At 48.6% G+C, this 22272-nt stretch overlaps 1 protein-coding gene across 2 annotated transcripts in view; it reads left to right on the top strand.

The window, feature by feature from the left end:
• Nucleotides 1–22272, top strand: part of SHANK3 (SH3 and multiple ankyrin repeat domains 3) — a 663543-nt gene that overhangs the window by 572222 nt on the left and 69049 nt on the right. For both annotated transcript variants that reach the window (XM_067548257.1, XM_067547515.1), the window contains exon 17: nucleotides 12856–12980. In XM_067548257.1, the coding sequence (XP_067404358.1) occupies nucleotides 12856–12980 (125 nt within the window). The remainder of the gene's footprint in view (nucleotides 1–12855; nucleotides 12981–22272) is intronic.

Below are 22272 nucleotides of genomic sequence, written 5' to 3'. Positions count from 1 at the left end.
GGGGCTTGCCCGCACCTCCCCCCCCCCCCCCCCAACCCCCAGGATCAGGTGACAAACAATGTCCTTGTATGAACTCATTCATGTCCTGAGTCAGTGTGCATTCCCTCCTCAGGATTCCAAGCTGGCCAAGGGAAGGGAGGGGACACACTCAAGAGTCCAGTTGATCCTCTGTTCTGCCTAAGCCAGTCCTTTGTTCCTGGAAGGCTGAGCTGGGTTTGTCTTATACATGCCTTGATGAGGTGTGAACTGCCCCTCTGCTCCTGGAGAGTTTTGCCTGGATATGTTTCAAACCATGAGAACACATCCATTCCCAGTTTCTGGCAGTCAGAGGCTTAGGGACACCCATGCATCCCTGACCATGTAGGCTAAGAGCCATTGATGGACCTATCCTCTGAGAACTTATCTAATTCTTTTTTGAACCCAGTTATACTTTTGGCCTTCACAATATCCCCTGGCAATGAGTTCCACAGATTGACTGTGCAAAGCAACATTAATCCTCATGTCACCAGCGTGGCCAAGAGAGTATTGATTCATGGGCCTATATCAGCACTCTGTCCAGTCACTGATAATTTTACCTCTCTAGTCAAGGATCTCCTGTCTAAGAACTAGGACAAGTCTCTGCCTCCAATGTCCAATCAAACCTCTAATCTCTTCACCTCATTGCATGGATGATTTCTGGTTGAATTCTCATTAGAAACTGTGTTCTCAAGATGTTCAAGTCATCTTGGTAAACAACAGAAAAGAATCCACTAGGGCTACATATGCAGCAAATTAGAAGCGATTTTGATTTGGGTGCAATTACAACACTCATAGCCCCATCACAGAGAGGTTGGACATGTGCTGGACTATCTGTTGCAACTGAAAGCACTGGGCCTTTCAGTTAGTTCCCTGAGAGTTCCCCTGGCTTCCATATCTGCACTGCATCTACCCACTGAAGGATCTTCTGTTTTCTCTCACCCTCTCATTTCCCAAGTCTTGAAAGGTCTATTCAGTGCTTACTCTCCTGTGTCTGAGCCCCTATTTGTATGGAATCTCAAGGTAGTCCTCTCCAGACCGATAGGATCCCCCATTGAATTGATGGTGACAACCTCAGTATCTTTGTTGTGTATGAAAATGCCTTTTCTGGTGGCGCTCACTTCCAGATGGAGGGTTTCAGAATTTCAGGGTCCCCTGGCTGACTCTCCTTTCACAATCGTCCATAAAGACAAGGTTTCCCTTAGTCTGCACCTTAAGTTTATGAGTAAGGTAGTGTCAGCTTTCAATCTGAACCAAACTATTCATCTTCGTCCCAAAGCCCCATTCTTCCAAAGCTGAAGAAAGACCCCACACCTTAGATGTTCGTAGAGCTTTGTCATTCTACTTGCACCGCTTGCTCCTTCAGAGCCTCTCCCAAGCTTTTATAACCTATGCTGAGAAAGTTAGTCAATCAGTGTCAACCCTGAGAATTTCACATTGGATTTCCAACTGCATTAAGCTCTGCCACAATCTTGCTAACGTCTCTCTTCCACTGAGAATAATGGCCCACTCCGCCAGGGCTCACTCCACTTCACCAGCTTTTCTAAGCAACATCCCTACAGGATATATCCACAAAGCGGAAATGTGCTCATCTGTACATACCTTTCCCAGATGTTATGCCATCACTCAAGCCTCTCAGGATGATGCCAGCTTCGGATAGTCAGTGTTAGTTTCTGGTCAGATGATCCGAAGCCCCTCTGTCCGCAAGAGAACTGCTGAGTCAGCAGCTGCAGTGGAAGTTCATGTGCACAGTCACTTGAAGGAGAAAAAATGATTCTTTATCTGTACAGCATGTGTTGTTCTTTGAGTTGTGTTGTGTACATATAGTTCTACCACCTCCCCAGATACTCTGGATACTACATACAGTGGTTCGAAGGAACAGAGAGGGAGGCAGCAGACCTGCCTCTCTTATTCCATCATCTGAGAGAATGAGAAAAGCGAGGTCACAAGTGCTACATCATGGTACTCTTGGCAAACGTCTCCAACTCAAGTGCCTTGAACTTGTATACACCTGCAGTGGAATGTATGTGTGCACAGTCACACGAACAACAACAGTTACTATACAGGAAAGTCACCGTATTTTTACTATCTCAAAAAATGTTATATCCAACAAAAGGAAATTCTTTATTAGACCTCATCATGACAGATGTGAAGGGAAAAGAAGATGGGGTCTCTGTTTCTGCTGAGAACTGATTTTTAGAAATGGCTGCAAAAGCCTGAGGTTGAAAGTGCCTTTCTAGCAGAAGTTTAAATCTGAGAATGTTAAGGGTTAACAAGATAGTTATGGAACTTAGACGCCAGCAGGGATGGAATGCAGAGAAAGACCTTGTCACTTAGATAAGAAAAGTTGAAATTGCTGTGCTGGGAAAATTCCTGGATGGGTAGTTTTTTTAGTGTGTATGACCATGGAAGCTGTGACGTATAAAGATTTGTGTGGAACTATATAAGCTGTTAGAATTTAGTTTTAAGCTGTCGTTCCTTACATTTGAAGGGACCACCTTCTTTACTTAAAGAATAAACTTTGATTTTGCTAATCTGTTGTTTGGCTAATTCTGGACCATCCGCTAGAGGCAACGGACATATTAGTAAGGACCCCTGAGTTTGGGTTCTTCCACACAGATAAAGAAGAATTAATCACAGAACTCAAAATAAGTGGAGTTTAAGTACAAGTGATTATGACTTGATCGCCTTTATCAGAAGCAAATAGAACAAAGTCCAAACTAGTAATACATATACTTGGTGCTTTTTAAAAGGGCGAATTTCATTAAGTTGAAAATAAAATATAAGTCAGATCAGTTGGGAGAAAGAATTTAAATAGAGAAATATGAATGAAATTGGGAACTGTTCAAGAACATGGTACTAAATGCCCAAAAAGCAACTTTCCGATAATTGAGAAAGAAGGCTGCGCTGGTTAAAAAAACCATCATGGCATAGAGGGGAAGTGAAGACAGCTATAAAAAATTGTATATTACTAGATGGAAATGGTAGAATTGTGAATAATAATGCAACAAAGGCAAAAGTATTCAATAAGTATTTCTGTTCTGTCTTTTGGGGGGAAATGGATGATCTGGTCATATCATATGATGATAATATACTTTCCATTCAAATAATAACTCAGGAGAATGCTAAACAGCAGCTAATAAAGTTAGACATTTTTAAATCAAGAGGTCCAAATAACTTGCATCCAAGAGTTTAAAAGAGCTGGCGTAGGTAATGATGACAGCAGATACGTACACAGCGCTAAAAACCTCCTCTGTCCATGGTGCTGGACTCCCCATTATTTCAAAAGATGGAAGTCTCGGCACTATCTATTTCTTCTATGCAAGCTTCAGTACCCACTACATCTGTGGCACCAGCTCACTCAGCATCACCCTCGATGTAGCAGCTCTCTGTATTAGCAATGGCTAAGAAATCTTCAGTGCAGCTCCAAGGAAACTACGGTACCATGTGTGCGTAAGATCCTGGTGTTTTCCCCAGTATTCACACTGTGTATAGGGCCGAGTCTCCAACTCCCTCTATGCTCCCCAGGACTGCACCTATCTGGCTCTTGGACTATGTCTACTCCTCTTTGGAACTGGAGGTAGGATCTTACATCGCTGGATCCTATTACAGGAAGTCTTGAGGTTCATCTCCACCTATTTCACTGAGACTGAGATCTTGGCACCGGCACTCTCCCAGGAGCAGGTCTAGAGACACAATGCCATGGGGTACTTTAAGTGGGCCCAATGTCTTATCATTGGCTTTTTTGGAGCTCCTCAGTCATGCATCCACCATCTTGTACAGTATCTCCCTTGCCTCATCTGTCTGTCACCTCCAAGATTGCAAGAAATGTCTGGTGCTGATCTCATTACCAAGCTTGGTACCAAGCAGCTGGTGGAAGTGATACTGTCAATACCCAACCCATCTGACAAGGACAGACTGCATCAAACTATACAAGCTGAACCTGCGTAGTCACCATAGAACACACCTTCCGCTTTACTGGAATTTACAATTATAAGACCTACCAAGAGCTGTTAAAGAGAGTACTACTTTCCTGGGCATCCAGGTAGAAACGGTGCAGGAGAATTAGTGGGTGTTTTACATGTGTTAGGGCCTAGCAATCCTAGAGCCCATTAAAAAGTCTTTTGGCATACACCTTCATCGTTACCGTCTACAGCTCACAGAACAGAAAGAAGATACCCAGTGTCATCCCAGAGTCATGAGCCACTTTTATTCAGACCTTACCCCAGCATCTTTGGTGGGGACCTGGGGGTTACAGTGGACAAGAAGCTGGGTATGAGTCAGCAGTGTGCCCTGGTTCCCAAGAAGGCTAATAGCACATTGGGCTGCATTAATAGGAGAATTGCCAGCAGATGGAGGGAAGTGATTATTCCCTTCTATTCGGCATTGGTGACACCGCATTTGGAGTATTGTGTCCAGTTTTGGGCCCCCCACTACAAAAAGGATGTGGACAAGTTGGAGAGAGTCCAGCAGAGGGCAACAAAAATGATTAGGGGGCTGGAGCACAAGACTTATGAGGAGAGGCTGAGGGAACTGGGCTTGTTTAGTCTGCAGAAAAGAAGAATGAGGGGAGATTTGATAGCAGCCTTTAACTACCTGAAAGGGGGTTCCAGGGAGGATGGGGCTAGGCTGTTCTCGGTGGTGGCAGATGACAGAACAAGGAGCAATGGTCTCAAGTTGCAGTGGGGGAGGTCTAGGTTGGACATTAGGAAAAAGTTTTCCCCTAGCAGGGTGGTGAAGCACTGGAATGGGTTACCTGGGGAGGTGGTGGAATCTCCATCTTTAGAGGTTTTTAAGCTGCGACTTGACAAAGCCCTGGCTGGGATGATATAGCTGAGGTTAGTCCTGCTCTGAGCAGGGGGTTGGACTAGATGACCTCCTGAGGTCCCTTCCAACTCTATGATTCTGTGACTGCCCCTCTATTCCCCAGTGACCTGGCTCTGGGAGGAGGTAAGACAGTGATCGTTACAATTTCTAGTGTGGCCCTGTACTCAGGACTCTGCAGGAATGCACATCGAGACTGCAAGCTGTAAGCTTCTTTCTCCTGTAGAATCCCAAGCTGCAGGAGACACTGCTGTGTCTACGCTCCTGGTGCCAAAGGCTCTGCCTCAGCCCTTGGCACTGATCCCAGTGGTAGCTGGACTGTCATCATCTCACCCAGTCACCCGTCCACACCAGGACTTAACTCTCTCATCTGGCTGATGGCCAAGATGTGGATGTTGGGGATGATGGCATCCCTCACTACATCACTTGGAGAACGGGACCTCTGCACTGATACTGTGTGATCTTATTTGCTATTCAGCCTAGGGACAGTGTGGCCATCCCAGTTAGCTAAGAATTAATTAATCTAGAGAAGGATGTTGGTTGACCCCTGTCTCCACTCCACTACCCTTCAAGAGGGCACACAGTTGCCCCAGTTGCCTCTTAATGGTTCCAGTTTTACAGCAGCACAATGCTCCCAGTTCCTTGATAGCATCAGCAGCCTGGGACACAGCTGTCCAGCCCAGAGCACCCCATTCTGTTCCTGTGGAAATGGAGAGCAGAAGAACTGCCAGGGCTGGTGGTAGGGCTTGCTCCTCCAGCTCAACATTTCTGTGCCCTATGGGACACTTTGAAGTGCATCCTTGAGGCTGCCCTAATGAAGAAAGACAGGCAGCCAGAAAATTGGTCACTGAGGGCCGCAGTGTGGCCATACACTCAAGAAGACTGCTTGTAACGCTTCTGATGTCAGTATGAGCAGATATAGCCCTGAGGAGATACTCAAAGGAGTTAGCTCCACTCCTCGGGCCTCACTACTGAGGCCCAAGAGAAGACAGAGGACTTGATTTACTTTTTGAAGGCCAGGGATTTTTTAGTGACAAAATGGATGAAAAGTTAGAAAAACTCAAATCCACCAGGGCCACTGTCAGATACGTTGGCCTTTCCCAGCTGCCCACTTGCTGTCAGAGGAAAGGACCATCTCACCCTGCCTTTAAATTACTGGTGCAAGGGTCAGCATCAAGGACAAGGTAGGCCCGTTACTCAATGGAGGGGAGGGAAATAATAACAGAAAATGTGGAACTGTCAGAAATGCTAAATGACTTTTTCATTTCAGTTTTCACCAAGACAGTTAGTAGCAATTGCACATCTAACTTAATGAATGTCAGTGAAAATGCGGTAGGGTCATAGGCTAAAATAGGGAAGGAACAAGTTAAAAATTACTTAGACAAGTTAGATGTCTTCAGGTCATTAGGGCCTGATGAAATGCATCCTAGAATACCCAAGGAGCTGTCAGAGGAGATATCTGAGCCATTAGCAATTATCTTTGAAAAGTCATGGAAGATGGGCAAGATTCCAGAGGACTGGAAGATGGCCAATCTATAAAAAGGAGAATAAGGACAACCCAGGGATTTACAGACCAGTCAGTTTATCTTCAGTACCCAGAAAGATAATGGAGCAAATAATTAAGCAATCAGTTTGCAAACACCTAGATAATAATAATGTGATAAGTAACAGTCAGCATGGATTTGTCAAGAACAAATCATGTCAAACCAACCTATTTGTTTTCTTTGACAGGATAACAAGCCTTGTGCATAGGGGGGAAGCAGTAGATGTGGTATATCTTGACTTTAATAAGGCTTTTGATACTGTCTCGCATGACCTTCTCATAAACAAACTAGGGAAATACAGCCTAGATGGAGCTACTATAAGATGGGTGCATAACTAGTTAGAAAACCATTCCCAGAGAGTAGTTATCAGTGGTTCACAGTCAAGCTGGAAGATCATATCTAGGGGGGTCCTGCAGGGATCACTTCAGGAACCAGTTCTGTTCAATATCTTTATCAATGATTTAGATAGTGGCATAGAGTGTACATTTATAAAGTTTGCGGATGATATCAAGCTGGGAGGGGTTGCAAGTGTTTTGGAGGATAGGATTAAAATTCAAAATGATCTAACAAACTGGAGAAATGGGCTGAAGTAAATAGGATGAAATTTAATGAAGACAAATGCCAAGTACTCCACTTAGGAAGGAACAATCAGTTGCACACATACAGCATGGGACATGCCGGCCTAGGAAGGAGTACTGCGGAAAGGGATCTGGGCGTCATAGTGGACATGAGTCAACAATGTAATGCTGTTGCAAAAAAAATAAAAGCAAAAGTCATTTTGGGATGTATTAGCAGGAGTGTTGCAAGCAAGACAAAGAAGTAATTCTGTGCTGATTAGGCCTCAACTGGAGTATTGTGTCCAGTTCTGGATGCCACATTTCAGGAAAGATGTGGAGAAATTAGAGAAAGTCTAGAGAAGAGCAATGAAAATGATTCAAGGTCTAGAAAACAGACTTATGAGGGAAGATTGAAAAAATGGGGTTTGTATTGTCTGGAGAAGAGAAGACTGAGATGGGATATGATACCAGTTTTCAAGTACATAAAAGGTTGTTCCAAGGAGAAGGGAGAAAATGGTTCTCTGCAGATAGGACAAGTGCCATTGGGCTTAAATTGCAGCAAGTGTGGTTTAGGTTAGACATTAGGAAAAACTTCCTAACTGTCAGGGTAGTTAAGCACTGGAACAAATATTCTGTGATCGTACTTGCAACAATTTGCATCTCACAAGAGATTCCAGTCCCTTCCTACCTGCTTATGGCAGAAGACCTCAGCACCAATAAAAGCTAAACCCTTTGACTAACCCAGACCATCTCTCTGCTGCTCATTGAGGGTGTATACAAGCCAAATTGTCAGTCTCCAGCATCTTCCCCACCAGCCACCATTCTTTGTCCCCTCCCTTCAGCTACTTCAATCCTACTTTTGCAGCACCTTGTGCATGATTACTTCTGGCTGTTGGAAACCATCTACAGTGGATATTCCATCCATTTCTGCATCGGGCCCCCACACCACTTTCTCCATCCTCCCTCCCTCTTCAGGGACTTCCTCATGAGAAAGTCCTGTTACAAGAGATGAACGCCCTCCTGTTCACAGGAGCTGTAGATTCACAGAGTTTAAAGCCATCTGCAGTAATAGTCAGAGATGCTTCAGGTGGGCAGGTGTGCTCACCAGTCCTCTGCCCTCCATGGGATTTACTAGTGATGAGGCTCCACATCACTGTACTAGAGCTGAGAATTATTTTTCCAACATGCAAGACTTTCTCCCTTTTCTCAATTCCAAAACTCTCTAGATCCTGTGAGCCTACACCACAGTTGGTGTGACACACTATTTCCAACTGGGATTTGATCTAATCAAATGTGTCAGGAAGTTACTTTTCTCTGGGAGGGCAGCATCCACCATTGGCTCACTCCAAAGACTCATTGATCAGGGAGAGACAATGGCTCAGCAGGTTTTTTTAGCAGAGTTTACAGACAACATCCCTAGTGGTCCCTTAAGCACTCACTCCTCAATGATCTGTTCTGCATGTGGAGTAGCCTCAGCTAGGTCTTGTAAGCAAGAATAATGTCATAGAATGTCACAAAGAATAATATCAAGAATAATGCCCACTGCCTCCAGTTCTGCTCCGGGGACGAGCAAGATCTGGCATCGCTGGCGTACGCCCTTTTCCTGGATGGGATCAAAAGTTCCTCTACATCTTCGTTCTGATTCCATTGGCTCAGGAAGTCTTTCTAGAAGTCATGCAGAATGGCGCTAATAGATCAGTGCTGTTGATAGGGGAGGCTGGAGCTTGGAAACTTTGTCCTAGGTCTGATGCTGCAGACGCAAGTCGTGCTTTCTAGTGTTCTGTATCTCTTGTCTCATGCGTGGTAGAGAGTCTCCACACTGCTGCTAAGTTCCTCATCTCAGGAGCTTGGCAACCGGATTTCTGGGACAAGAGGTCCAAGAGATCCTGTCAGAAAACAGGAGACTTCCGACCGGATGAATTGTAGAAATTCCCTATCTGAGCAGCTCAGAAGGCAGCAAACCTGAGAGAGTCCTCTCACTTTTAACTTGGACTGTCTGTTACCCTGGGAACTGTTTGAGTTCTGTTGGGGTGCTCTCGACTGCCATTTGTCTTTCCCACACTCCGGCGTTCGAGGTGACATTCCTCCTTCCCTCTGCAGTAACCAGGGTTATTGAAGGGTTGCTACCTGTACCACTGGAACTGCTTGAGGTATTTGCTTTGCTATCTGAACTGCGGCAAAAAATACTGAATTCTCCATTTCCATGCATTCTCTGTGCTCCACCTCTTGCAGGGAGGCATGTTCTTGTAAGCCATCCCAGGGTATTCCCTCTGGTACGTGAACCTCCTCCACTGTGGCACTGGAACCCTGTTCACAAAGCTCAGAGACCTCATTTCAAACATTTGTCAGACTGCTCCGTGTACTATCAGCAAAGAGGGCTTCCTTGGAGCCATCATTTCAACACCAAAGAGTAGATGAGACACAGACCTAATGACTTATTCTTCATGTGCTGTGTTTCATATGGAACTGGTGCTTCTGCCTGTGTCCTCACCCCAAATTCCTGTCTGCAGTGCTTTTTGATTTCCCTCTTTTTTGGACCACCAGCCGGTCTGTATTTTTCTAAAAGCCTTATTTCCGTCTAGGGAGGAAGGCCCCATATTTTGGATGACCACAGGGCATTAAATTATATTCTCTGTGGGACCAGATCTATCACAAGTTCTTCAGACTTTTGTGGCATATGAGGGTGAAATCAGGAGGCCAGTCCACCACAATCTGGTTCATTTGTACCTCCGTAGGCTACGTATCACAATTGTTAGGTCCTGGCAGTTCCGGGGGGTATCCGAGCACATGCTCAGCTTAAAGCAGTGGGAGTTTGCAGAGACCTCCTCAGAGAATAAAGGGAAGTTACTTACCAGCAACTCTGGAGCTTTCAAGAGGCTTCCGTTCACATATTCATACTTGCCGCCTGCCTTTCGAGTCTTGGGCTGTTCCTGAATTAGTGCCATGTACTTAAGGGCAGTTGCGGCCATGTCCCTGTTTACATCCTGGAATCCAGCACGTGTGTAGGGGTGCAAAGGGTGAATGGCCCTAGTAGACATTGCTCTCTTCAAGGTTCGGGAGTTTGAGGCACCGGTGCCTTGATGTTCACGGGAGACTATGCCGGGTCAGCACTCTTACAGGAGACTTACAGTCACTGGAACCTAGTGTCTCTGTCTTTCCCTCTCTTGTCGAATTTACCTCCAGGATAGAGCCAGAGACAAGTTTAAGGTTTGACACGTGAAGGCTAGCAATGGGAGCTGAGCGTCATTGGAAAGGGAAGGTTCCCAGCCGCCTGTGGGATTCACCTTATTTAAATCCAGCCTTGGAGAATCCCAGCAGAGTGGCTGTCACTGTCCCAGTATTAGGCAGGGCGGCAAAGCTACATTTTCATAGAGGTTCAGACCAGACGTGACCATTCGAACCACCAGTCTGACCTCACCATTCCGTTTCACCCAGGTACCCTGTGTTAAGGCCAAAACTCGTTAGATCAAAGCATTTTCATCCCCTCCCCCCAATGGCACCAGGGCCCCAGCAGTAACATTCAAGAGAAGAAAGAGGCTTCACCTACGCTGTGAGCTGGGGGTGTGACTCGCAGCTTGCAGAGACGTGCACTAGCTCTCCATGAACTTGCATGCTAAAATAGTGGCGTAGCCACAGTAGCCCGGCCAGCGGTTAGCGACGGCATGGGGACAAACCCGCCTGAACCCCAGGGGTGCGTCCTTGGCATGGCTAACCACTGCCCCTGCTGTAAGGGCTGCGCTACTATGTTAACATGCCAGCTTGATGAGAGCTGTCACAAGTATGTCTGTGTGAGTGGGCAATCACACCCCTAGCGCATAGTGTAGACGTGTCCTGACCAGAACAAGGGCTGCGGAGAGAGGTGGATGCTCTCTGTACATCAGGAGGGTAAACGCCCCGGAGGGCCAAGGGCTATTTACAGTGAAGGACAATGTTGGCACAAGAACGGAGGGGTATAAACTGTCTATGAATAGATTCAGGCTGAAAATCAGAAGGTTTTTAACGATTAGAGGAGGGAGGCTCTGGAACAGTCTCCCACTAGGAGAAGTGGGGGGTTGTAGCCGGTCGGCGCAGGGCCCCCCGCTGCTCCAGCCTTCTGCCCTACAAACTACTCACAGATCTCAGCTTTGTACTCCCACCAGTGCGCTTTATTCACAGGCTGTTGCCCACCACCATCTATTCACACACAGGCCAGGCTCAGGGGCCACCCAGTTCCAGCCACTAACCCAGGGCATCTCACCTCCCACTGTGACTTCTCCCTCTCAGGCTGGTCACTCCCTCCCCCCCCCCCATCCATTCCTCCTTTGCTGTGAGCCTTTATAGGGCCTGCCTGATGAGCCGAGCAGCTGCTCCCTCTTGGCCCACTCCCCGCGGGCTCACTCAGCCGGCTCCAATCCCCCGTTAATTAGGGCTCCAGTATTATTTGAGCTCCAGGGCACGGGTGGGCGCAAGGCCGCCCACAGCTGAAAGCTCCTCCCCCAGCCTGAGGGGAGGAGCCATTGAACCTGGACTCAATTAATTATGGGGGACAACAAATGAAAAAACAGGGATGGGCGTGAAGGTCAAAGAGCGAAACGGAGGGAACCTGTTGGGGACACCAAGCAGAGAGCCCCGGACAGCGCCTACCGCTCCTCGAAGGTAGCCAAGGAGTCAGCGGATGCGGCCCAGAGGAGCTCTGCCCAGAGACGTGATCGGACGGAGGAACGGAAGGAGGCCCCACAGTTGCAGAGCACTTCCTTGGCCAGCCTCCTCTCCCTGGTATTGTAGATGGTCGCCTTGGCCAAGGCGAGGAGATTAGGGCTCCAGTGGCAGAGGGCTGGCTTAGCCTTCAGTTTTCAGCCAGCAGCCTGTCACAGGGACAAACAGCCGAACTGTTTTTAAAGTTGAGCGTGGTACGTTTATGAATGGGATGGTGTGACGGGCTGCCTGTGACAGCAGGGACAGGACTTGATGACCCAGCAGGTCCCTTCCAGCCCTATGTCTGGTGTTCTTATGTGCCAGTTTTGCTCCCAACCACATGAGCTGAGGGAGAAGGAAATTCGCACAGTCCGGGCTAGCCCCAGGGAGCCAGCGACTGTACCAACAGCAGCCAGGGCAAGGAGTGGCGGCTCAGGTCAGGCAAGCCCCTGTTTCTGTGTCAGGGACCTAGATCCCAGTGAGACGGGTATGCAGCCACCCCGCCTGGCCTTTGCTGCCTCTAAAGCCTGTAGCATTCCCGGACAGGATATTTTTCTCTTTGTTCCTTGATACCTGCAACAGTCTCCTTTGTGGGGGTCAGTCAGCCTCACCTTGCCTTCTTACCACACCACTCCACACAAGGGAGCAAGCCAGATCTCCCCCGTCCCCCATGATGGTCCTAGCACCTCCTAGGCAAAATGACATGTCTGGACAGCAGCATAGGATGGGGTGGGTGGAAGAGCTGGATAGCGAGGGAGCAGAGGCTGGATAAGGAGATGCTCTGCTCTGAAAGGGGATTTGGGTGGGTGGGGAGGAAATTTCCTGTGTATTGGGGAACATATTTCCTAACCAGCCGTGTAGTTAAAGTCTAAGTAAGCATGTGGCCTTATTTCTGTCGGTATCTCTTGGTTCTGCATGTGGCACTGGCAGGAGGGAATGGGGTGAATGGCTGTGGGGGACCGTGGGAGGATGAACGTGACTCTCTGTGGGAGGAAATGTGGCTCTGGGGGTTATTAGCAGATTCTAGAATGATCAACCTCATGGAAATGACTCTGCAGAAATAAACAACCACTCAATCAGCTGGCTGCAATAGGAGTGGGTCAGGTGTTAGGCAGAGACACCTCTGCTTGTTCTCGCTGAGCCAGTTACGCTCATGGAGAGCATTTTTCTAGACTTTACTGCGTGTTCAGTCACCTCCCTTTGCTTACTGTTAATTGAGGCGTTCTCTTTCTCTCTCTCAGCGGAGACTCCAATTGAGGAGTTCACCCCGACGCCAGCCTTCCCAGCACTGCAGTACCTGGAGTCAGTGGATGTGGAAGGTGTGGCCTGGAAAGCAGGACTTCGCACAGGAGACTTTCTGATTGAGGTAAGCCGCGAGGAAGTGGCAGCCAGCATGTCCCTGTGCCCAGGGCCCACAGCTACACAAAAATGACCTTCTTTGTAAAGTGCTTTGAGAGCTAGGGAGGCTCATTACTTCCAGCTCTGAACATCCCTCCTCCCTCAGGCCTGCAGGAAAGGAAGTTAAACCCGCCTGCTTCGCCAGATGTAGTAGCACAGCCAGGGAGACGTGCAAACAGCTAAATGCTTCCCCTTCCACCAGTCAGGAAACAGACTGACATGTCCCGTCCACTGACCAGGAATCATCACCATCATATCACTTATAGATGGAAATGGTCCACTGGGCACCGGCCAGGCCCTCTCCTGGGGGCCAGTGCAGGACATCTACTGGAACTTTGACCCATCTAGTGTGAAATATCACAAGTACTGGGGCTTCCAACCAGGTGTTGGATTGAGCTGATATGCAGCGTTGCACTCTTCCAGCACCTCGCCGGAGGCTCCAGCAGTTTCTTCAGAAAGTCAGGGGCAGGCAGAATTAGTAGATAGCTGTGCTCTGCCTTCAGTCTGCCTTAATGACACTTTTGTATGTGGAATTTCCTGATTTTGTTTTAAAAAAAAAAAGAAAAACAAACTTGACCTTCTGTGGTGGTATTTTCTATAGCTGCAGTGTAGATATTTAAGTATTAGAATGAAGAAAATCTGATTCCCTTATATACTGATGTGTGAACAGACTTTCCTAACCCAGCCATGCCTATCAGCAAAAAACAAACTAGAACACTGCCCACTGGACACGCTGACATAGCTTCCATGCTCATACCTGGGGCTGTGGCGTAGCAAGACATCCTGCCTGGAGTGAGTGAAGATGAGTTACCTGGTGTGGGAAGCATACAGAAGCATTGTCAACATTTGACATTATTATGTAGTATTCATATTGAATTCACACCCAGAGCCCCCACTGATGATCAGAACCCCAGTATTCTGGGTGCTGTGTTAACACACAGGTAAACACAGCCTTTGCCAGGAACCGTTTATAACCTAAGAAGAAATGCAGCGTACAATAGATGGGGTGGAGAATCAGATGGATACACCAGAGTGAACAGGAGAGTTTTAGAAAAGTAACTGCTAAGCCACTAAGAGTCCATATCTCATTATCCATGTTCTGCCTGACCTAGTCCCCTCCTCACAGATTCCAAGGCCAGACGGGACCATTGGGATCATCCATTCTGCCCTCCTCTATAGCACAGGCCCAAGACCTGCCCCAAAGAATATTGGATCTGTCTGGTTGGTTATGGATCTTTCCTTGAAACTTTCACCTCTTTTGTGCCATTTGAGTCTCTGTTCTAAGTCAGATGGATCCCAGCATAAGCTCTATGGGATCTTCTCTTCTGACTGTTGCCAAGTTTGGTTCAATGGAGTTCTTGGATATGAGAAAAGCTAGTTATACCCAATTCAGTTACTGCTGGTCATAGAGAGAGCCAGGCACTGGAGCAAGGACTTCAGCTGTGCCTTATTTATGTCCTGGGACCGTTCTTGAACAGAAGGCTTATCCAGGGCAAATTCCTTGCTTTGGATACCATATCCTTTGGTGGGCCTCATGGGCCTCCCATTTCAGTAACATCATGAAAGAGATGTCCATCCAAGCCGAAGTCACCACCTCTTACAAAGGGAAAGAAACCTATGGAGGCATCCCATCTCCTTCTCATGTATCCCCTGCAATGTGGTGGTGGTGAACATGACTTCTGACTGTCAGAAGAGAAAGAGGAAGAACCAGTGAGTGGAGTTAAGAAGAAACTTCCCCACTGAACAGGTTATCCCATAATAGTGTATTACTGGGTTTCTTAACCTTCCTTGGAAGCATTTTATTGTGTCTGTTGTCAAAGACAGGATACTGGGCTGAATGGTCTGATCCAGTATGACAATTCCTTTGGGTCTACCATGGCCTCTTGGGCCCAATTTATACTAGAGGAAAATAGACAGGAGTTGCGGAAGGCGTCAAAGCACTCTTTGATGGCTTCCTTTCACATCTCCAGCACAGAAACCAAGTCTTCAGCCATAGCGGTGACTTTTCCATTCCAAGACTGGTAAGATTTTTAAACATTGTAGGGCCTCAAGGCAACAGCCAGGCATTCAGACTTGAGACAACCTGCCCTCAGAGGGCTATCATCCTTCAGGTTCCAGCTGTCCTCAGCCACAGGCTACAGTCCAGAGCCAAGGCCAGGGAAGTAGACAAGCCCTTGCCAGGGCATTAGGGAGCCTTCCCTTATGTCTCTGCAGCCTCAGCCATGGGTGCTGTGTTTAGACGGCAGGACTGAGAATATGCTTAGGCTTGATAGAATTCACTTTGTATTTTTATATAATTTTTAAAAACCTCATCAGCCTTTGAATGGAAAAGTCACCGCTGTGGCTGAAGACCTGGTTTCTGTATCGGAGATGTGAAAGGAAGCCATCAGAGAATGCTTTGACTCCTTCCAGCCCTTCTTAAAGAGTTAACAGGTAATAGCAATGTTTATTTTTGAGCTTTTTTTTTTTTTTAGATTTTTGTCTATTTAAATTTTCACAGTTACAGAAAATTATGGGGCTTGCTCCCGGCAGGCTGCCCCCCTTTTCCTGTTCTCTGCTAGGAGCCAACCCCAGGCTTCTCCCATCCCTGTTCCCAACTGGGAGCTGGGGGAAGCCGCCAGGGGCTTCCCACCTTCACGTTCCCAGGGGGAAGCCGCCCGGCACGTCTCGCCTCTGAGAATGGGGTCCAGCTGTCCCGGCTTCTCATCGTCCCCCCCTCCACCCAGGAGCCAGGATCCAGCTGCCTGCAGCTTCTCCCGTCCCAGCTCACAGCTGGAAGCCAAGATCCAGCCTCCCGCAGAGCAGTGAAATTGACAAGAATGACAGCCCCACCACCGATGTAAGGGGACATGGTGGCTACATTGACACTGTGTTGCCCTAACTAAGCAAACAAAAGGCCTTATGTCTCTCTCAGGTGGTTTTATTTTGTTGAAAAAACAGCAGTTTTGTCGGCTGGTGGGGGGGGGGAGGGGGACAATTGCAGTGTGTACACCAGCACTGTGTTGTCGACAAAAGCTGACTTTTGTCAACAGAGTTCTTGTGTAGACCAGCCCCCGGGGACAGTAAAAGCAGAGATTCAAGAAGTTAAACTGTTAAACATCACACGTCCAAACATACAAAGTAAATATCCTCAAATCAACAACTCATAACTGTTTTTACTATTCATTCGGTAGTCCACGTGCAACAAGCCTAATTCAAAAGTCTAAGTCACTGGGTTTTGACTCCAATCATTTCTCAAGCAGCATTTTTCACCGACCCGTAAATTTCTATTCTTCTTTGAGTGCTTGCTCATGTTGATTCCAAGTAGGCGTGTGCGCATCGCATGCACAGTTCGCCGGAAAGTTTTCCCCTAGCAGTACCCGTAGGATCGGCTGTGGAGCCCCCTGGAGTTGCACCTTCATGGTGCTCTATATAGGGCTCAGCCAGACCTCTGTCTCCTCAGTTCCTTCTTACCACCCTTAATGGTCGCTGGAACGGCGGGTTTTTCTTGCATTGCAAGCTCTTTCACCTTTGCCTTTGTTTCTGAAGTACCTGTAAATAGTTAGAATTAGTGTTAATTGGTCAGTATAGTGTAGCATAGAGTACCCCACTTAACAGGTACCTGTAAATAGTTAGAATTAGTGTTAATTGGTCAGTATAGTGTAGCATAGAGTACCCCACTCAGGTAGTTCCCTAATCCCTCCCTGCCCCGAGGTCGGGGCATGCCTGGCTTCAAGCCTTGTAGGTCCTGCAAGAAGCCTGTGTCCAGGGACGACCTGCACTCCTCCTGCCCGAAGTGCTTGGGAGAATCACACCTGCAGGACCATTGTAAGATCTGCAGAGGCTTCCGTCCCAGGACCCGGAAGGAGAGGAGCCAGAGACTGAGGTTTCTACTGATGGAATCAGTCCTCTGTCCCGCGGGGAGTCCAGCGGATCATGGGCCTAGCACTTTGGCATCAGTGAGAAGCGCACTGGCTTCTATGAGGGAAACACCACTCCCTAAGGACCAAAGAGCCCTGGCACCAACACGGCTCACCGGCACCAAGGCCCTGGCACGCGGGGGGCAGTGGCACTATTCCCACTCCGCAGTGCCGCACAAGAAGAAAAGGGTTGATAGAGGGCACTCCCCAACATCGAGGCCCTCCGCACACAAGGAAGGGGAGCAAGGTGTGACCCGTGCAGGGCCACCGGAGCCCGACCCTGAAGTCTTAGCACCATTGATTCCGGTCCCAGGGAGGGGCCCGTTGAGTCCAGTACGTGTGGACTCCCTGCCAAGGGAGGTGGGGAAGGAGGATTTACAGCTCCCTTCCAAGCCTGAGACTTTCGAGGCGGCAAGGGAGCTGATTGAGGAAACGGCTCTGACACCTCCACCTCAATGGAACCGGGTCCAAGCCCCAGCACCGAGGAGGTCCATGGAGTCGCCTAAGGGGAAACCGGCAGTGATGGCCAGATCCCGGTCCCCTCTGCGCCGATCCCCGACATCATCTGGCACCACAGCCCCGTGGTTCCTACGGAGCAAGAGGTTTTCTTCGGACTCCGAGGCGGAGTGATTCAGCTCAAAGAGGAGCTGGCACTGGAGCAGGCACCAGAGGATGGAGGCAGCACAACCTCTCGCAGTGCCGTGGGCCCCTCAATGGCAGATGCCCTCACAGTGGCCATTCTGGACCCCAGACCCAGGGGTCCCAGTCATGCAGGTCCTACTCCATGGCTTCAGAGTTCAGACCCCGTCCATCCCACTCTGCAGGAAGTGCATCTGCTGTCACTGGAGAAGGCTCCAATCATGGCTCTGGGCAGGAGGACACCTGGGACTCCGGCACCGTGGAGGAGGTGGCACCGCGTGACCCTGCCAGCACTGAAGGGCAGGAATCATCTGCGTCCCAAAGGTTTCGTCGTCCTCCTCCCCCGACGAGGTGGTAGCAGGAGCAACACCAGCACTGGTGCCGGACGACAACAAGACACACCAGGAGCTACTGCACAGAGTAGCTCAGAATATGGGCCTCGAAGTGGTGGAAGGCGCAGATCCAATGGTGGACATCCTTGCCCTGGAGGCCCCATCTAGGTTTGCCCTTCCTCTGATTAAAGACTATTAGGGAGACCACGAAAACGCTGTGGCAAACCCCATCCTCTCTACCTCCAACAGCTAGAAAGGTAGGGAGGAAGTACTATGTGCCTTCTAAGAACCACAAACATTTTTATACACATCCTCCACTGGGATCACTCATGGTTTCTTCTTTCCTCGTCCTCCTCCCCCGACGAGGTGGTAGCAGGAGCAACACCAGCACTGGTGCCGGACGACAACAAGACACACCAGGAGCTACTGCACAGAGTAGCTCAGAATATGGGCCTCGAAGAACTCATGGTGGTATACTACCTTCTTTAAGGATAAGGTTCAACTTCGTCCTCACCCAACTTTCCTCCTGAAGGAGGTTTCGCAGTTCCATGCGAACCAGGACATCTTTCTCCCCGTCTTCTTCCCGAAGCCACACGCTAATAGTAGAGAGCATAGGTTGCACTCATTGGACATAAGGCATGCCTTAGCCTTCTACATTGAAAGAACGAAGCCGTTCAGAAAAATGACGCAACTGTTCATAGCAGTAGCAAACAAGATGAAGGGGCTACCAGTCTCTTCACAGCGAATTTTGTCTTGGATCACGTCCTGCATCAAGACCTGTTATGACTTAGCAAACTTACCTGCCCCAGCAATAAAGGCCCACTCCACAAGAGCGCAGGCATCCTCCGCAGCATTTCCGGCCCACATGCCAATACTGAACATTTGTAGGGCAAAGTAGGTCTTCTGCTTACACCTTTGCAGCACATTACACTATCACCCAGCAAGCTGGAGATGACGCTGCCGTTGGCAGGGCAGTGCTCCAGTCTGCGAGGCTTTGAGTTCCGACTACTCCTCTGTGGTCTGGCTTGGGAGTCAACTACTTGTAATCGACATGAGCAAGCACTCAAAGAAGGAAAAACGGTTACTAACCTTCTGTAACTGTTCTTCGAGATGTGTTGCTCATGTCCATTCCAAGACCCGCCCACCTACCTCTCTGTGGGAAGCAGCTGGCAAGAAGGAACTGAGAAGGCGGAGGGTCGGCTGAGTCCTATATAGAGCACCATGAAGGTGTGACTCCAGGGGGCTCCACAGCTGACCCTACAGGTACTGCCAGGGGAAAACTTTCTGGCAAACTGTGCACGCAGCACTCACAGACCTACTTGGAAGGACGTGAGCCACACATCTCGAAGAACAGCAGCTATAAAAGATTAGTAACCGGGGTTTTTTTTTGTCATTAATGGAAATATTTTTCCATTCACTTCTGCCTGCTCGGTGAAATTGATGTTTACCAACATATACTAGTACAAATCTGATTCTTCCAAGCCTAGATATACTAGAGGGCCCAGACACAGCTCTGAAGTTAGATCTGCCTTCTCCATTTGTCTCATCTTTGGGGAATGCTTAACCCAGTATTTTCCAGCATGGCAGGAGATCGGTTTGGAGCACTGTGTCCTGGAGATCATCACACATGAGCACTCCTTCCGGTTTGAAGCCAGACCAAACCACCCCCACCTCCCACTACCTTCTGTTATGTGAAGGGGTCTTAGCCCTGTTGCAAATGGGAGCCATAGAAATAGTGCCAGAGCCTTACCTGGGAGAAATTTCTATTCTTGGTGTATTTTTATACCCCAAAAGAACCAGAGGCCTCCACCATCTTGTGGACATCAGAAAGCTAAACAAATATTTGCAGAAAATCCAATTCTGTATGATTTCTCTTAGAAGCATTGCCCCTGTCCTCAACCCTTAGGACTGGCTCTGGGCCCTTGACATTCGAGATGCCTATTTCCCTATCTTGAAAAGGCAAAGCCACAGGAAATTTCACAAATTAGTGGTGTGCAGCAACCATTGCCCATATGAAGTGCTAGCCCTGGGCTGGCCACAGGCCTAGGGCATTCCCCATGTCACTTTTGGTGGCCGTGGCTCACCCATCTAGGCAGAGCCCACAGACCCAAACTTCTGAGAAAATGCTCCATAATGATTGTGGATGGACAAGGGCATATGCCCCCCACTCCACAGCCAGCTTGCTGCCCCTCTCCCCTCTGGCTCCCAGTGCTGGCCTGGTGGAGGGGGAGGGAGGCACTTCCGACAAGGCCACCCTTCTTAGAGCTGGGATGGGGGAGGAGGTGATGGTGACTGTGAAGAAACTCCCTCCTGGGGGTGACACACACCTCTGCTATCCCTCATCCAGGCTGGAGGGGGTGGTAAAGAGACCCCCAGTGGTCTCCACCCCACCAAGCATGGAGTGAGGATGCAGAGCCACTGCAGAAGAAATAGATGCTAAGGAGAGCAACAGGCCAGAGAGCACCAACATCTGTGAAGAGGTGGGGAGTGGGGCACGACTGACGTCAGGGTGTGTGGGACTTTGGCTGAAATAACTGGGCGTGGGGAAGGAGGCTTGTGTGGAAGATTAACAGGGGAATTCTGTTCTGTTAAGGTTCTTATGGGGCCCTTTTTATTGCAATAGCTGAGTGCCTTCCGGAATCGCATTGAGTGACAGTACAAGCATGTGTCACCTGAGGTTCTTGCTCGTCTCTTCATCCCCAAGGAGAAATTGTGCGAGCCTTCTAAAAATAATGCAGCATATAACATGTGCTCGGTGTTTCTGTATGTGAAGGCTGGCCAGAGATGTGTGCATGGTACTTGGAGAAGAGAGTGAAGAGGTTTGGTGATGCTTAGTTACTGGAGGAGTTTGTTCCACAGTCTGGACTGGCCCCAGAGAAAGCTCTGACTCCTGGACAAAGGAGCTTTACCCTTGCAATGGACAGTGGAGCTGCCAAGCGCACTCCTCCCCCAGGGCTCTAGGTGAACTCTTAGCTACCCGAGGCCTTGACTGTGAGGACCAAGACCTTGAATTTGACTTGATATTCTTGGTAAGCCAGTTCGGGAGCAGAGGACAGGTGTGATGTGCTTGTGGCAGCCCGTGCTGCTGAGGAGATCTTGCAACATTCGGAACCAATTGGCGTTTCTTCTGGTTGACTCTTTCATGCCCAGGTATGTTGCATTGCTTTAATCCAGGCAGGAGGTGATAAAAGCATGTGTAAATGAGGCCAGAATGGGACAGTCTCCCCTAGCCAACCAGAGATGGAAGAGCACATTCTTCTTTGAGTGCTTGCTCATGGCCATTCCAACATAGGTGTGCGTACGTCGCATGCACCACTGCCAGAAGCTTTTTCCCCAGTAGTATCGTCCGGGTCGGCTCTGGTGCCCCCTGGAATGGTGCCCTCATAGCGCAATATATATAGGGAACAGCTGCCCCACCGCCCCCTCAGTTTCTTCTCTTCTCATCATGCGATTATGCAACAAGCAAGAAATGACACAGCCTTTGGCCAAGCAGTCCTCCATTCTGGTTTGCAACAAAACTCTGATCTCACTTCCTAGATCTGCTGGCTTGGGAATCGCCTACAGTGGCGTGGACATGAGCAAGCACTCAAAGAAGAAAAGATGGTTACTAACCTTCTGTAACTGTCGTTCTTCGAGATGTGTTGCTCATGTCCGTACCAAGTACTTGCCCACTTACCTCTCTGTCAGTGTTGCCAACAAGAAGGAACTGAGGGGGAGGTGGTTCCCTGTGTACCGTCTTTTATGTGTGTACACTGCTATTCAGAGCTGGTTGTCCAGCCAGCAGCCGCTGCTCTCCAGTCTCCCTATGCAGCCCAGCCTGGGAAGAGTTTCTGAGCCTAGGGGCTCCTCTGGCCATACACAGAAGACTGGATGCTCACGTTGTGCCAGTTATCAAAAAGGGCAAGTGGCATGACCTGGAAACCTGTAGGCCATTATGTCTAACATCAGTCCTAGGCGAAATAATGGGAAAACTGATACAGGATTCAGCTGATAAAGACTTAAAGGGTAGTGATGTACTGGATGCCAGTCAGCCTGGTTTTATGGAGCATAGGTCTTGTCCAACAAAACAGATTTAGTTCTGTGATGAGATTATACATTTGATTGATGAAGACAACTGCGTAGATGTAATAGACTTAGACTTTTGTACAGTGTTTGTCTTAGTGCCGCAGGACATTCTGATTAAAAATTAGCACTACACAGGATCAATAGAGCACCTGTTAAATGGATTAAGAACTGGCTAACTGACAGAATTCAACAAGTAGTTGTTGGTGGTGAATCAACATTTCACGGGGGTGTTTCTAGTGAAGTTCTGCAGGGATTGCTTCTCGGCCTGATGCTGTTCCCCATCTTCCTCCCTGATCTGGAAGTAAATATAAAATCACTGCTGATA

This window comes from Emydura macquarii, unplaced genomic scaffold, assembly GCF_026122565.2.
Source record: "Emydura macquarii macquarii isolate MOO-44397 ecotype Brisbane River unplaced genomic scaffold, CSIRO-AGI_Emac_v2 contig_6, whole genome shotgun sequence".
Taxonomy (NCBI): Eukaryota; Metazoa; Chordata; order Testudines; family Chelidae; genus Emydura; species Emydura macquarii.
This window is presented reverse-complemented; position numbering and strand designations above follow the sequence as displayed.